Source organism: Pseudoliparis swirei, chromosome 12 (assembly GCF_029220125.1).
Source record: "Pseudoliparis swirei isolate HS2019 ecotype Mariana Trench chromosome 12, NWPU_hadal_v1, whole genome shotgun sequence".
NCBI lineage: Eukaryota > Metazoa > Chordata > Actinopteri > Perciformes > Liparidae > Pseudoliparis > Pseudoliparis swirei.
In genome coordinates, this window is record NC_079399.1 from 1704287 (window position 1) to 1721465 (window position 17179).

At 48.0% G+C, this 17179-nt stretch overlaps 1 protein-coding gene and 2 long non-coding RNA genes across 10 annotated transcripts in view; 1 reads left to right on the top strand and 2 right to left on the bottom strand.

Moving 5' to 3' along the window:
- Positions 1-10702, bottom strand: part of LOC130202147 (titin) — a 36779-nt gene extending 26077 nt beyond the window's left edge. For 2 of the 8 annotated variants that reach the window (XM_056427463.1, XM_056427459.1), the window contains exons 1-5: positions 9991-10701; positions 7496-7756; positions 1148-1314; positions 749-786; positions 8-81 (exon numbers count right to left, since the gene is read on the bottom strand). In XM_056427463.1, coding sequence (XP_056283438.1) covers positions 8-81; positions 749-786; positions 1148-1314; positions 7496-7756; positions 9991-10057 — 607 coding nt within the window. In that variant the 5' untranslated portion in view covers positions 10058-10701. Of the gene's footprint in view, positions 1-7; positions 82-748; positions 787-1147; positions 1315-7495; positions 7757-9990 lie in introns of all 8 variants that reach the window. The other 6 variants (XM_056427461.1, XM_056427462.1, XM_056427464.1 and 3 more) reach the window with 6 other exon arrangements.
- LOC130202210 (uncharacterized) lies at positions 3875-5751 on the bottom strand. The gene is made up of 2 exons (XR_008833302.1): positions 5117-5751; positions 3875-4548 (listed from the first exon to the last, which is right to left on the bottom strand). It is a non-coding gene; the product is annotated as an uncharacterized LOC130202210 (long non-coding RNA).
- Positions 8324-9720, top strand: LOC130202212 (uncharacterized). Its single transcript, XR_008833304.1, has 2 exons — positions 8324-9087; positions 9187-9720. It is a non-coding gene; the product is annotated as an uncharacterized LOC130202212 (long non-coding RNA).
- Positions 10703-17179: the final 6477 nt, after the last annotated feature.

Below are 17179 nucleotides of genomic sequence, written 5' to 3' on the forward strand. Positions count from 1 at the left end.
TTGCTACCGGCTTCCTGGGGGGTCTCGGGGGTCCGGGAGGTCCGGGAGGTCTGGGGGGTCGGCGGTGGTCCAGTCGCCTCTCTGCAGTACAAGAACAAGTATCAGGATATTGATCCAGCCTTCAGGAAACACACTCGTCTCATTCATCATGTATAATGTATAAAACATCATATATAATGTATATAATATCATGTTTAATGTATATAACATCAAATATAATATATATAACATCATGTATAATACATATAACATCATGTATAATATATATAACATCATGTATAATATATATAACATCATGTATAATATATATAACATCATGTATAATAAATATAACATCATGTATAATATATATAACATCATGTATAATATATATAACATCATGTATAATATATAAAACATCATGTATAATATATAAAACATCATGTATAATATATATAACATCATGTATAATATATAAAACATCATGTATAATATATATAACATCATGTATAATATATAAAACATCATGTATAATATATATAACATCATGTATAATATATATAACATCATGTATAATATATAAAACATCATGTATAATATATATAACATCATGTATAATATATATAACATCATGTATAATATATAAAATATCATGTATAATATATATAACATCATGTATAATATATATAACATCATGTATAATATATATAACATCATGTATAATCTATATATTATGTAATCTTTGAGTGATTGTCCTGAGTCACCGTACCGCGGGGGGGGCGTCCGGACTCTCATGAGGTTCATCCTCTGGAGACACAGAGTTCAGTTTTAGTTACAGTATAGTTATATTAAATCAATACTATGTTATAGTAATAGTAATGGTATAGTTATAGTATAGGTATAGTTACAGTATAGTTATAGTATAGTTATATAGTAAGTAAGTAAGTAGCTTTTATTGTCAATTTCTTCACGTTAGACATACAAAGGAATCGATAGGACGTTTCCCACTCTCCCACGGTGAAACATATAAAAGTGCACAGGCACAACAGATAAGACAAGACATACTATATATAAATACTATAAATACATAATATAATAGTAATAGTATAGTACGAGTATAGTACTAGTCTAGTACTAGTATAGTACTAGTATACTTTGGGGCTCTCACCCTGTGGACGAGGCTCCGGTGCTCCTCCGAGCTGCTGAAGTTCTGGGCGATGTGGGAGAGGCGGAGCTCCTCGTGTCGACACGTGTGGACCCACCTCTGGTACTCCGACGTCCCGGGAATCCTGTCCAAGAAGATCCTGAACGCCTCCCACACGGCCTCCTGGCAAACTGGCCACACGGTTACACATGTGTGTGTGTGTGTGTGTGTATGTATGTGTGTGTGTGTGTGTGTATGTCTTTCTGACCTCATGTCCTTATGACCTTATGTCCTTATGACCTCATGTCATTCTGACCTCATGTCCTTATGACCTTATGTCTTTCTGACCTCATGTCCTTATGACCTCATGTCCTTATGTCCTTATGACCTCATGTCCTTATGACCTCATGTCCTTATGACCTTATGTCTTTCTGACCTCATGTCCTTATGACCTCATGTCCTTATGACCTTATGTCTTTCTGACCTCATGTCCTTATGACCTCATGTCCTTATGACCTTATGTCCTTATGACCTCATGTCATTCTGACCTCATGTCCTTATGACCTTATGTCTTTCTGACCTCATGTCCTTATGACCTCATGTCCTTATGACCTCATGTCCTTATGACCTTATGTCCTTATGACCTCATGTCCTTATGTCTTTCTGACCTCATGTCCTTATGACCTCATGTCCTTATGACCTTATGTCTTTCTGACCTCATGTCCTTATGACCTCATGTCCTTATGTCTTTCTGACCTCATGTCCTTATGACCTCATGTCCTTCTGACCTCATGTCCTTATGTCTTTCTGACCTCATGTCCTTATGACCTCATGTCCTTATGACCTTATGTCTTTCTGACCTCATGTCCTTATGACCTCATGTCCTTCTGACCTCATGTCCTTATGTCTTTCTGACCTCATGTCCTTATGACCTTATGTCTTTCTGACCTCATGTCCTTATGACCTCATGTCCTTATGTCTTTCTGACCTCATGTCCTTATGACCTCATGTCCTTATGACCTTATGTCTTTCTGACCTCATGTCCTTATGACCTCATGTCCTTATGTCTTTCTGACCTCATGTCCTTATGTCTTTCTGACCTCATGTCCTTATGACCTCATGTCCTTCTGACCTTATGTCCTTCTGACCTTATGTCCTTCTTTCCTTATGACCTTATGTCCTTCTGACCTTATGTCCTTCTGACCTCATGTCCTTCTTTCCTTATGTCCTTCTGACCTTCTGTCCTTATGACCTCATGTCCTTCTGACCTCATGTCCTTCTATCCTTATGACCTTATGTCCTTCTGACCTTCTGTCCTTATGACCTCATGTCCTTCTGACCTCATGTCCTTCTATCCTTATGACCTTATGTCCTTCTTTCTTCTATTCTTCTGTGCTTCTGACCTTTCCTTCTATCCTTATGTCCTTCTGGCCTTCTGTGATGTCACTTATTTGACGCGTGGTGTCAGCTGTGTGTGTAGAAGCTGCTTTGGACCATAGTTGTAACTTCTTGTGATGACGAAGTGACGAGGAGGAGGTCTCCTCTTCATCGGGTCACAAGCGTTCCAACGTAAACGTAAACGTGTTGTTTGTGCGGCTCAGACAGAAACCTTGGTGAGTGAACAGGGTTTTTCCTGCATAGAGAACATTTGGGCGCGCGCCTACGCCATTTTCCCGAGCGCCTATGACAAATCCAGAGCGCCTAAGGCAAAAAAAGTCAGCGATGGAAAAAAAAAAAAAAAAAAACTGTGTTCATCACGTGCATGCATGGACGGATTAAGAAACCACGGGCCCCTGGGCCTGGACGTGTCAAGGGCCCCCCCCCCCACACCCGCAAAAAAGAAAAGAAAAAAAAGTGTATTTAAAAAATATATATATATCTTTTTTTTTTTTTACATCGCTAACAAAACAGTCCGTATGGAACAACGATACCGGAGCTGAGCAGACAACATAACGCAAATTATATGACCATGGCTGTGTCTACTACCGCGCACTTAACGAAGTACACTGCAATGTAGTACACTGCAATTCAGTGCACTGCATTGCAGTGCACTGCGTCGCTGATGAAGTGCTGTCTCAAATGGAACACTTACGTTTACCACTTGGCGGAAGTGACGGACGCAAATCTGTTCACGGCACCCGCGAAATTAAGCCGGGAGTGACATATGCAAATCTTCTTGCGATCCCGTAACCCTTAAAGTGACAAAATGAATGCACTTCTTGCCCTCTTGTTGTCCCTTGTTTACCCCTTTCTCCACCCCATGTGGAAACTGCGATACCTCCACAATCGCGGCAGGAGCCTCCGCCTTCTGGCTGAAGTCGAGATGGTATATGTAAATTTAATTGTGATTTTGCCTTACCTTCACAGCATAGCTTCATGTAGTAGTTGCAATTAAATTCTCCTCGCTAGGTATGCTAAATTCTCAATTATCTTTGTCAGAAGTAGCCTTCTTCTTTGCAATCCACATACACACCATATGGAAATAAAACATGACAACTCTGTACATGTTTGTCCCTAGATTCCAATTAGTTTTAAGAATTATCCACTGAAATGATAGGCATCATCTGCTTGAATTCACACAGTAATAGGCCTACTTTGACTGACTGTACTTTATACACATCTCTGTTGTAGTGAAGTTCACCCTGATACAGGAATCAATTAGCAATTGAACACACAGGCATATTAATTATTGTTACAAACATGCATCAATTCTAATATAAATCAGAAAACGCAATAAAAGACTACAAAACCTCAATGACAACATTTTATTGATAAAATGACTTGCATATTAATATAATCTTCCCTTCCCCTCCCCTCCACACACTCTACAGCAGCCACCCAGTCCCAGCGGCGCTGCCGTATCAATGTTGCAATGCCACTGCTGGCGTTGTATTGTGATGGCCACAGTGACATGAGGGTGGACTTCAGGCTCACCCGAGTCATTCAACGCCCTCATGGCTGTGCTGGGCACTGACTGACCACGGTTGGGGCCCCGAGATCTCCTGTCTAGTTTTTATTTTTTGGCTTGCCAGCGCCACCTCCTATCGGGTGGTGGCCAGGGCCTTCGACAGGCCCCGGGCTCAGTGCATGATGCCAGGGTCCTGAATAACAGCCCCATCTTCTATGAGCAGTCATCCCCTCCACCAGGATACTGTATCCTTGGGGATGGTGGCTCCCCCTGCCTGTCCCAACCATCTGCCTCATGACCCGCTTCAGGCAGCCTGTCCACCTCCAAGCTACAACTGCTGCCTGTCAAAGGCGAGGTGTGTTGTGGAGAGGTCCTTCGGGATACTGAAGACGCGATGGCGGTCCATCTTCTTAAAGGCCCTGGAGGTGGATGTGAGGTTTGTGCCAGAGGTCATTGGAGCCAGATGCAGATGTCGGGAGGGCAGCAGAGGACCAGCCAGCACCTCCAGGAAACGTCTCTGGGGCAGGAAACAGAAATAGGATAGCCATTCAGTGCTCTGTCCCAGACCACGATTACATTTAAATTAATACATACACGACATTAAAAAAACAACACAACAATGATTGAAAGCTACAATTATTTCAAGAAGGACAAGCTTAGATAGCTATCGTAACGGTATTAATTATCGGGCGGCGTGTTGGTAAACGTTCGCGGTGTCATGTTAACCCGTTATTAAACTGAGCATATCCATTGTTAATCCATTATTAAAGTTGCTATTTCGATTGGTTAACAGAACAGCCGTTGTTTAACACTGTCCGATGACTGACATAGCTATCTGTCGTCGGACTTGCCGCTGGAGCAAGCGCCTGGAGCCGACCTGCCCCGGCTCGTCAAGCGGAAAGTGTCCGATAAAAGTGCACCTTCGTCGGACTGGCCGGGTGGTGGATTAGCCAGGTAGCTTATCATAACTGCCATGGAGATCCAATGGCATCTAATGCTACCTAGGTATGATCACTAATCTGAGAATGGCATGTTAGTAGTACATTGTAATACCAGTACAATGTGTAACTACCGCTGATACTTACATTTACGGTCTGTAGCTTCGTGGTCTACCGCTTGTGCTGTCCGCCATTGTTTTAGAAATGAAATGAAAAGCTGGCGAAAGGGCTCCTCCTCTTCCGGTACGTCGCCAAGATGGCGGCCGCTTAGTGCGAGTAGTGTCCATCGTTTTACACGACATTTTTGGCCCGTTTGCAGTGCACCATCCGGGTACTTTCAGTGCACTGCATTTTGCTGGTTTTGTCAGTGTGGCGCACTTCGAGCACTTCGAGCACTGAAAGTCAGTGCTCGAAGTGCTCAAGTGCGCGGTAGTAGACACAGCCCATGACATGAATGACTTAAGCCTAGCATATACCGGCTATGGCGCATCGTGTCATATCATCATATCAATACAAAGTTAATAACAGCTACTTCACGCAGAGGCTCTGGCTTAGGGGCCCCCTGAGCTCACGGGCCCCTGGTGCCGGTAGGCTCGTTCAGTAATCCATCCCTCAGTAGGACTATTGGGGCCCTGTTACTGACATGAATGACTTAAGCCTAGCATATACCGGCTACGGCGCATCGTGTCATATCATCATATCAATACAATGTTAATAACAGCGACGTCACGCGCGGAGGCTCAGGCCCAGGGGCCCCCTGAGCTCATGGGCCCCCTGAGCTCACGGGCCCCTGGGCTCATGGGCCCTGGTGCCGGTAGGCTCGTTCGGTAATCCATCCCTCAGTAGGACTATTGGGGCCCTGTTACTGACATGAATGACTTAAGCCCAGCATATACCGGCTACGGCGCATCGTGTCATATCATCATATTCATATCAATACAATGTTAATCACAGCGACGTCACGCGCGGAGGCTCAGGCCCAGGGGCCCCCTGAGCTCATGGGCCCCTGGGCCTGGGCCCGGTAGGCCCGTTGGTTAATCCATCCCTGCGTGCATGTCAGCGAATATGTTCTCAATAGTATGTTTCAAGTCGGCTACAGCCGAACCCTCGTTCTGTTTTGATCAATAGTAATCGAGTTGATAAGCGTGTCTTCTTGTCTGGCCAATACGCAACTGTGAGGTGAATGGACAGAGCGGCCAGCTGCTGGTCACTCAACAGCCCGACGTGCACCAATACACCTGGACTATATAGGGATGCACCGATCTGATCAACGCCGATCCATATCGGCTAATATTCCCATTCTCGGTTTTTTTCGGCGCTCTCAAAACGGCGTATCAACCTTGGCCGATCAGATGACGTAACATCTGCGAGAAAAACTATGAGACGTTTCAATCGCCGCGCACATAGCGGAGACGATGCGCCCGGCGAGGGCCGCAGAGTGAGAGGTCAGAGGTCAGAGGGGATCCTCCCCACCGAGCGGCTCCCCGTCCCCCGAGTTGAATCTCTGGGTCGACTCAGCCGACTCTCACATGTCTGAGGCTCTGAGCCCCTAGAGACTGATGTTCACGGTAAACGCATTCGATCGGGAGCAAAGAGGGTTTTGATAACGTTAGCGGAAGGATTTAAGTGACAACATCCGGTTTTGCAAAGTTAGCGGAAAGAACCATGTGAAACAACATCCGTTTATCAAAATAAGATGTCGACAAATCATACACGAACATATAAAAGTAAACAATGAACTGATGTTGTATCTTTATAGATAGTTTCTGAGATTTAGCTTAAATTATGCTAACATTAAAACAGTTTTACTGGACCAAGGAAGAGTTTATAAAAATAAGTCAGACTTTTGTATGTTAAACAAAGTCCTGTATATAGATTTCCCCAAGAGTTCCAGGAAATGAATAATGCAGATATGTTCCATACATATCTGAAATCCCCTACAATAGCAATCAAACAATTTTAATGTATCAATTTGGAAATGTTTCAAAGTAAAAGTCCTAAAAGTTTAAAGAAATCTGTAATTTCTTTAATGTTTGAGGTGCTTTATATATGTATTTCCTCATAGTCCGAGGCAATAATGCTACACAAATAGAATGCTTCAATCAACACCGTGATCGGTATTATCGGATCGGCAGATACTGATTTCAGTGATCGGCACCAAAAACCTGATCGGTGCATCTCTAATTGTCAATCTATTAGCCTATCTATTTTAGCAAAATGATTTCCTCAAGCATTGCTTCCATAATTTCTGGTTAAAAAAACAAACCACATAGATGTCTGCTAATTATGGTGAAATGGCAATATAGACCGTGGGGAGCACCGAAGACCCATTTTGACCCAGGAAAAACCCTGGTGAAGGAGTGAATAACTGTTTGTTCAGTGACGTTTATGACGGTCAACAGGCTTCACCGGTCACAGTGACGACCAACACCTCGGCTCCCTGATGTCGGGATGTCCTTGAACGCACCGCCACCGGTACAACCCTCAGTGACGGCTGAGTGAGCGATGACCTCGTGGGGGAGGTACCTCGGAGCTGGTAGTACCGCCGGTGGCTGGCGAGCACCTCGTCGGCGGTCTCTTGGGGGCAGATCTTCACGGCGCCGTGGAGGAACACCGACCTCTTGGGCCGCCGCCGGTCCGCTCCGAACCCCGAACCGCCGCCCGGCGTGGACGTCTTCAGCAGCCGCAGCAGGCGGACGGGGCCGCCGGCCGGCAGCTCGCCGCCTTCTGGACACAAAGAGTCCGGGTCAGACTCGCTGCAGACCCGGACTGATCCAGATGCTGAGTCTACGACCAAAGAGCGACAACGGCACAAGATTCAGGAAACATTTGAAAACAGTTTAGATTGGATTTGGAGTCGTTAACTGTTCCTGGACCGTAAGCTCCGCCCACCTGGGACGACAAGCAGCTTAAATCAAACAAATGCGTTGAAGGCGTCGCACGAACAAAAGCTGACATGTTGAAGGCAAGAAGAGTTTATGAAACGGTTGCTTCAGACATGGAGTTCAGAGGACTGGTTCACCTCTGCCTGCACACGCAGCGGCTGCTAACAGCGCTAACCCCGGACAACAGCGCTAACCCCGGGCAACAGCGCTAACCCCGGGCAACAGCGCTAACCCCCGACAACAGCGCTAACCCCGGGCAACAGCGCTAACCCCGGACAACAGCGCTAACCCCGGACAACAGCGCTAACCCCGGACAACAGCGCTAACCCCGGGCAACAGCGCTAACCCCGGACAACAGCGCTAACCCCGGGCAACAGCGCTAACCCCGGACAACAGCGCTAACCCCGGACAACAGCGCTAACCCCCGACAACAGCGCTAACCCGGACAACAGCGCTAACCCGGCAACAGCGCTAACCCTGTGCAACAGCGCTAACCCCGGGCAACAGCGCTAACCCCGGACAACAGCGCTAACCCCGGACAACAGCGCTAACCCCCGACAACAGCGCTAACCCCCGACAACAGCGCTAACCCTGGGCAACAGCGCTAACCCCCGACAACAGCGCTAACCCCGGGCAACAGTGCTAACCCCGGACAACAGCGCTAACCCCCGACAACAGCGCTAACCCCGGGCAACAGCGCTAACCCCCGACAACAGCGCTAACCCCGGACAACAGCGCTAACCTCGGACAACGGCGCTAACCTCGGACAACGGCGCTAACCCCGGACAACGGCGCTAACCCCGGACAACGGCGCTAACCTCGGACAACAGCGCTAACCCCGGACAACGGCGCTAACCCCGGACAACGGCGCTAACCCCGGACAACAGCGCTAACCCCGGACAACAGCACTAACCCCGGGCAACGGCGCTAACCCCGGGCAAAATGGCTAACCCTGGGCAACAGCGCCGACGGAGCCAACAGGGTGAATCGGTTGGAGGAGGCGGAGCTAGCCGGTGAGACCCAGAGTCTCCAATCAAATGAGGGCTGTGAGATGGTGTCAGTCGGCCGCTTTAAGGGTCCTGATGAGACTCTTAAATAACTTCTACACGCCAAAGCAAACACGTGATGTATAGCGACTGGTTTTGTCTTCAGTTGGGTTTGTTTGTTTGTTTGTTTGTTAACAGGATTATGGTGAAACTCTCCCGTCTGTCCATGAAACCTGCTGGAGGAATGGTGCGGGTGCATTATTGTTTTCCAGTTCCTCAAAGAGCCTTTTCTGGTTTCCTCGACTCCTCATCAGCAGCATCTGAAGTGTTTGTCGTTTTGTTGTAGAAACCTCTTCTTCGCCCTCGTCGGCCGTGGAGTGTATTTCTTCTGGGGGAGGAAGACGATATGAACTCTCCCTGACCTCTGAGGACAGACGGAGGCCTGAGTCCTCAAACTCTCTTTGAGCGGTGCAGATGTCTGTGGTGATGTCGCTCGCCCTTCTCCCACTCGCACTCAAAATAAAAGCGCTCGCTGCCCCTGAAGGGTGCTTGGAATGAAAACATCCACGGACGAATGCTTCCCACCGCGCCGTCCGGCGGGCGCATTCAGGGCGCTAAGCGGCTGTTACCAACTCAACATCTGTTTTCTGTTATTCACGATGTTCAGATCTGATCATACAGGAAGCTACCCCCCCCCCCCCCCCTCTCTTGTATGTTTATAGGCGAAACACACAAATGAATAACTGCATTAAACACGTGGATCTGGCGCTGAGTCTGCGATTATCATTTGCATTGTGGGTATTGTTTCACACGGTCCTGATCCGATATGCAGATTTCCCTGTGGCTGCGAGTGTTTTTAGGAATAAAGGCTTTGCTGGACTTCCTGCTGCTCGTGTTGTTTCCTCGGGGGAAGAGTCGACACCTGTGGTGGGTTTCACAGCCGAGTGCTTACGCAACCCTAAGAGGCTTTGCCTGCATCCTAAAGACTCTTTAAATCCTCGTGTCGATGTTCTGCTTGTGTGTGCGCAAAGAATGCAAATGAGGGAGTTCTTCTTGTAGCAGGACTCGAGGCCTCGAGGCTCAGGGGACTCGAGGTCTCGAGGGACCTCGAGGCTCAGAGGACTCGAGGCTCGGGGGACTCGAGGCTCACCTTGACCTCCAGCAGCTTGCGGAGTGAAGACCAGCAGCAGCAGCACGAGTCCCAGGTCCCACAGCATCCTGAAGAAGGGTTCCCAAAAGTAAATCCAGCAAGCCACAGGGGAGGAGTGGGGGTCTCAGGTGGAGCTCATGGGTGCAGTCCGATTGCAGCGGGGTGAGTTTGCACTGGAGACGCTCTCCGGCAGATGATTTAGGGCCGGAACTCACGCTGCTCCTCCTCAACTAGTCCTCAAGGTGCTCCTCCTCAACTAGTCCTGAAGGTGCTCCTCCTCAACTAGTCCTGAAGGTGCTCCTCCTCAACTAGTCCTCAAGGTGCTCCTCCTCAACTAGTCCTGAAGGTGCTCCTCCTCAACTAGTCCTCAAGGTGCTCCTCCTCAACTAGTCCTGAAGGTGCTCCTCCTCAACTAGTCCTGAAGGTGCTCCTCCTCAACTAGTCCTCAAGGTGCTCCTCCTCAACTAGTCCTGAAGGTGCTCCTCCTCAACTAGTCCTGAAGGTGCTCCTCCTCAACTAGTCCTGAAGGTGCTCCTCCTCAACTAGTCCTCAAGGTGCTCCTCCTCAACTAGTCCTGAAGGTGCTCCTCCTCAACTAGTCCTCAAGGTGCTCCTCCTCGACTAGTCCTGAAGGTGCTCCTCCTCTCCGGAGGAGGAGTTGCGGGAGCTGCCAGGTGAGAGTGACGAGGTTAAAAAGGAGGCAGCAGCGTTTCTGGAACAATCTGTTCATCGAGCGCTCAGACATAATCCGTCTTTACCCTCGCGGCGTCATCTCATTAGAGGCTTTCTGGAGGCATCTGTCAACAACAGGGACCAGTCGGGTCAGCAGCAGCACCACCACCTGGACCACCACCACCTGCACCACCACCACCACCACCTGCACCACCACCACCACCACCTGCACCACCACCACCACCACCACCACCACCTGCACCACCACCACCTGCACCACCACCTGCACCACCACCACCACCACCACCTCCTGCACCACCACCACCTGCACCACCACCACCAACACCACCACCACCACCACCACCACCACCTGCACCACCACCACCACCTGGACCACCACCACCACCACCTGCACCACCACCTGGACCACCACCACCTGCACCACCACCTGCACCACCACCACCAACACCACCACCACCTGCACCACCACCACCACAACCTGCACCACCACCACCTGCATCACCTGCACCACCACCACCACCAACACCACCACAACCTGCACCACCACCTGCACCACCTGCACCACCACCACCACAACCTGCACCACCTGCACCACCACAACCTGCACCACCACCACCACAACCTGCACCACCTGCACCAACACCACCTGCACCACCACCACCTGCACCAACACCACCACCTGCACCACCACCACCACCACATGCACCACCACCACCTGCACCACCACCACCACCACCACAACCTGCACCACCACCACCACCACAACAACCTGCACCACCACCACCAACACCACCACCTGCACCTGCACCACCACCACATGCACCACCACCACCACAACCTGCACCACCACCTGCACCTGCACCACCACCACCACAACCTGCACCACCACCAACACCACCACCACCACCACCTGCACCACCACCACCACAACCTGCACCACCTGCACCACCACCAACACCACAACCTGCACCACCACAACAACCTGCACCACCTGCACCACCACCAACACCACCACCACCTGCACCACCACCACCAACACCACCACCTGCACCACCACCACCACAACCTGCACCACCTGCACCACCACCACCACCACAACCTGCACCACCACCACCACTACCACCACCACAACCTGCACCACCTGCACCACCACCACAACCTGCACCACCTGCACCACCATCACCACCTGCACCAACAACACCACCACCACCTGCACCACCACCACCACAACCTGCACCACCTGCACCACCTGCACCACCACCACAACCTGCACCACCTGCACCACCACCACCACAACCTGCACCAACTGCACCACCAGCACCACCACCACCACCCCCCCCCCCCTTACTGGTCCTCTTACATCGGCCTGGAGGCCGTGTGTTCATATTCAAGGTTTCACTCTTGAGTTCGACCCATTTGTCATCCTTGTAAACTCGTATCTTCAAGCGTCATTCTGCTTCTTTCAATCTGTTCTTTTTATTTGTTTTGCAAGACCTTCATTTTTTGTTCTTTAAAAAAAAGAAAAGAAGAGCTTTAAATAAAGAGAGATCATGTTCATGATCCGGTCACATTCTGCTACAGAGGCCGTCTCCACATGTGAGAATAAATGAATCCCTAAATCCTCTGTCAACAGCACTCTCATGCTTCTGTTACAAATCCCATAATAAGTCCTCATTTTACGGCTCTGGAAGAAAAGACTAATCTGGCTCTTGTTGCATGAGGAAAATAAATTATTGTTTTTTACTCAAGAACTAAAGATACGGGAAAAATTTACATGTACATTTTTGCAATTTATCTAGTTTTCTTAGTACATTTTAATGTTATTGTTTATATATATATATATACTGTATTGTGTTTCACATGTTAACGTTACATTTAACTCTACTTTAAACACTAAACGTATTCTAATTTATATTTGTTTGGTTCAATATTTTAAGATAATTTGGGTCCTTGTGGCGACTTTGTCAAGAAATGTCTCTATAGCGCCCCCTAGAATCTTAATTGAGTTAAAAAAGGCCACATCTTTCCCCCAAAGACCGATTGACTTGACATGTGGCAGACATGTCCACTTGGAACTGCTCTACAAAAAAGTTACTAATGGCCATAAACTCTGCCTACTTAGATTTTACGCCATTTTGAATCTTGTAAAAACACAGTTATTCCATCTGTGCCTAAACGCTGTGTCCGATTCATACAAAAAATGTTGTGGGTCATCATTCATTCAATATCATCAAATATCTTTAAAAGAGTGTTGATATCTCATTTCATTCAGAAGATATGGACCAATGAACTACTAAGGGGTGTGGCCTAATATGTAAAGACAACTTCCAAACCACTGGTCCTATCCTCACCAAATTTCTTTATTTTCTGTATTTAATTCATTCTTTTATTAGAATTTTCTTTTTCTTTTTTTCAGCAGTTTCTCAAAGCCAAAGTTGACATTTTGCTCGATTTGTTTAACGGCAAAAACATGCAAGAATACAGCCGAAGAATAAAAAAGAAAAGAAGAATATTATAAGGAAGCAAACAAACTGATGAACAAAATAACTTCAATTTAACGAGTCATCGGCTGATTGATCTAAAACTAAATTTATTGTGGTACCCCGGGGGAAGGGAAGAGGAACCAGTGAGCCTTCTTGATGGGAACCAGTGGGGGAAAGTTGAAGGCATTAAACTGGAGCTCAGACATCAGAGAGTTTGGTCAAAAGAAGATTAGAAAATACTTTTAATCTCTAATCCGGTGGCTGGAGGAGCGTCAAGTTCGGGTTATGTTCCCTGATAGTGGTAGAAGAGTAGTTAGTAGTAGGAGTGGTAGAAGAATAGAATAGAATAGAAATATACTTTATTAATCCCCAAGGGGAAATTTGTCGAGCCAGTAGCAGCAACACAAGAATAAAAAATAAAAATAAAAATAAAATAAAAAACACAAATATAAGAAGGGTTAGGGTGATCTGGCAAGAGGTGAACTGTTGTAGAGCCTCATAGCCGTCGGCAGGAATGTTCTCCTGTATCTGTCCTTGTGGCAGCGGAGCGTGAGGAGACGTCTGGAGAAAGTCCTCCTCTGTCCCTGTAGGAGGTGGTGGAGAGGGTGGTCCGGGTTGTCCAATATGGACACCAGTTTCTTCAACGTCCTCCTCTCCACCACCTGTTCCAGGTGCTCCAGCTGGCAGCCGATGATGGAGCCAGCCTTCCTAACCAGTTTGTTAAGACGGCTGGTGTCACCGGCTCGGATGCTGCTCGCCCAGCAGACAATGGCAAAGTGCAGCACACTGGCCACAACCGACTGGTAGAATAACTCCAGCATCTTGCTGCACACGTTGAAGGATCGAAGCTTTCTCAGGAAAAAGAGTCGACTCATCCCTTTCTTGTACACAGCGTTGATGTTGGCCTTCCAGTTCAGTCGGCTGTCGATGGAGACGCCCAGGTACTTGTACTCCTCCACCATGTCCACGTCCACTCCCAGGACACTCAGAGGTGTAGGAGCTGTCGCCTTCCTCCTGAAGTCCACCACCATCTCTCTGGTCTTGGCCACGTTCAGCCGCAGGTGGTTCTCATCGGCCCACTTTACAAAGTCACTCACCACTGCCCTGTACTCCTCCTCCCGTCCATCCCTAATACACCCGACCACTGCAGAATCATCAGAGTACTTCTGCAGATGGCATGACTCCGTGTTGTACTGGAAGTCACTGGTGTACAGGGTGAAGAGGAAGGAGACAGAACAGTTCCTGTGGGGCTCCAACATCACTGACCACCGTTCCAGACAGCACACGCCCATTCTGACAAACTGTGGTCTGCCTGTGAGGTAGTCAGTGATCCAGGAGATGGTGGGCCAGCGTCCACACGCCACCGCAGCTTCTCACTCAGCAGCAGTGGCTGGATGGTGTTAAATGCACTGGAGAAGTCAAAGAAAGTGACTCTCACAGAGACACCGGTTCCATCCAGGTGCGACTGAGCTCGTTGCAGCAGGTAGATGATGGCGTCGTCCACTCCCACATGAGGCTGGTAAGCAAATTGCAGAGGGTCCAACGACGATTTCACCTGCGGCCGGAGGTGGGCCAAGACCAGCCTCTCCAGCACCTTCATCACATGGGAGGTGAGGGCGACCGGTCGGTCGTCGTTGAGGCCAGATGGTGTTGACTTCTTTGGGACAGGGACCAGGCACGACGTCTTCCACAGCACGGGACTTCCCCAGCCTCAGGCTGAGGTTGAAGAGGCGCTGCAGGACACCAGACAGCTGGGTGGCGCAGGTCTTTAGGACCCTGGGGCTGATGCCATCAGGACCTTCAGCTCTGCGCTGGTGTAGTTTCTCCAGCTGTCTTCTCACCTGGTCAGTCGTCACAGAGAGGGGGAGGTGGAAGCCCATTGTTATTGAGGGCTCGGTGGATGTGCAGCTCAGCAGGGGGGACAGAGGGGGAGGAGGTGTTTGGGAGGTGTGATGTGTGGAGGAGACAGGAGAGGGCTGTGTAGAAGAGTAGAGTTCGTAGTAGTAGAGTCCGAAGTAGAGTCTGTAGTAGTAGTAGTGGAAGTTGTGGTAGTTAGTACTGTAAACCCGAATAAGTTACCAGAACTAAACATTTGAGGCAATGAATGAGCCTGTTTACACTCGACAGTTTCTCTCAGACGGGAACGACGGATAATCCCGTTAATGTCGCCTTTGTTCCACCTTTCACACCGTGAGTAAACAACACGACTTCCTGTTTGTGATCGAAGTCGTCTGATCATTTGTGTTTGGAGAATACTAGTGTTGCTCCAGTCGCCTCTAATCCTTCAAAAGGGCTTAAAAAGAAAATCAAGATGGAGCCCACGTAGAACAATTACTCAGGACCTTAAAACAAGTATTTACAATATTTACACTTAATAAAATAAAAAATAGTTTTGGTATATTTACATTTTCTTCCTTTAAAAACACAAACAGACATAGTTCTAATACATATTTATGTTTTTTTTACTTTAAATGTTCTCGTTCCATTTGTTCATCAGTTAGTGAGTCAAGAAATGTTGATAATAATTCGTCCAAAACTATTCATATTGTAATAAAATAAAGAAAACCAGAGCGTTTAAAAAGTGAGTGTTGACTGATGAACCCTCCCGAAGGAGGAGGGCTGAACGTCACCGTCTAACCTTTGACCCTCTTTGGGGTCTGAACCGCCATGAGAGGGTCAGGGTCTCTGAGTTGTGGCCTCCGCTCTCTGGGTGAAGCGTCATTACCTCTGAAGCACAGATGCCACACGGCTAACGGACTTCTCCTCCCGTTGTCCTGGGAGCGGCTCGGCGGGAGAAAGACGGCTCTCCAGACGCATCGAGTCCTTCTGCCGAGAGAAACTCGGCCCATCAGGGAAAAACTCCCCGAGCAACAAACGAGATGAACGGACCCAACGACGGAGCACTGAGCGAGATGAAGTGCTCCACCTGGTGCACACCGAGCAGGGGGACTTCCTGTGTCGCCCTGCTTCCTCTGGATGACTTCCTGTGTCGCCCTGCTTCCTCTGGATGACTTCCTGTGTCGCCCTGCTTCCTCTGGATGACTTCCTGTGTCGACCTGCTTCCTCTGGATGACTTCCTGTGTCGCCCTGCTTCCTCTGGATGACTTCCTGTGTTGCCCTGCTTCATACCATGTGGACTCTAAAAAGTCCACATGGTATGTCTGGAAAAGAGAGACAACCTTGAAGGAGAACCGTGTAGATCAGTGGTCACCAACCTTTTTGAGCCCAAGATCCCTGACCTCCGCCTTCATGACCGGCAAGATCTACCTATTGAGGCGTTGAGAGAAAACGACTGTCCAGACTGGATTTACAACTTTTTATTTGGCCTAATTGTCATTTGGGTCCAGCGTTCAAATTGATGGGACCAGGAACACAGAATTTAAGTGTAATATAACAAGTAAGATATGTGTTAACAGCACACAATATGAACAAGAAAAAACACATTTGCAATGAGCAGCTGGATGAACTACCAATATAAATGTTGTATTTATTTACATTTCGTTGCCTCTGTACCTGTACTCTAGCAATGACAATAAATTGAATCCAATCCAGTTACAGCACAACACTGACAACATGATCAGTCAGTGCAACTCATGTAAGTTCAGCTCTCATCACAATGCCATCAAGTCATGTGACTCCAGTCAGTGTGATGCTGTGACTGAACTCTGTCTGTGAGCTTGTAGTTAGTTCATAATCACAGACAGCCAGTCTGAGGCCGTCTGTCAGCTGTGTCAGTAATCCAGCTCCTGGTCTTTGATTTGGTGAGTTTCTCAACTCGACTGACAAATTTTTCGGGGCAAATTTGGTATTCATGGAAGTTTTCTCATCTGGGATTGATTCTGAACTCAGACCGTTGGTGATTACATTCACATCAACTCAACAGACATCCTCAGATTTAAATAATTATCATAATAATAAATATGAGAATCACCATTTGTGACTCCTGCATCTGTCCCTTTTCAAATAATAGAATAAATGCAATTGCAATCACTTTCAAGTAAACCAGATTGCTCT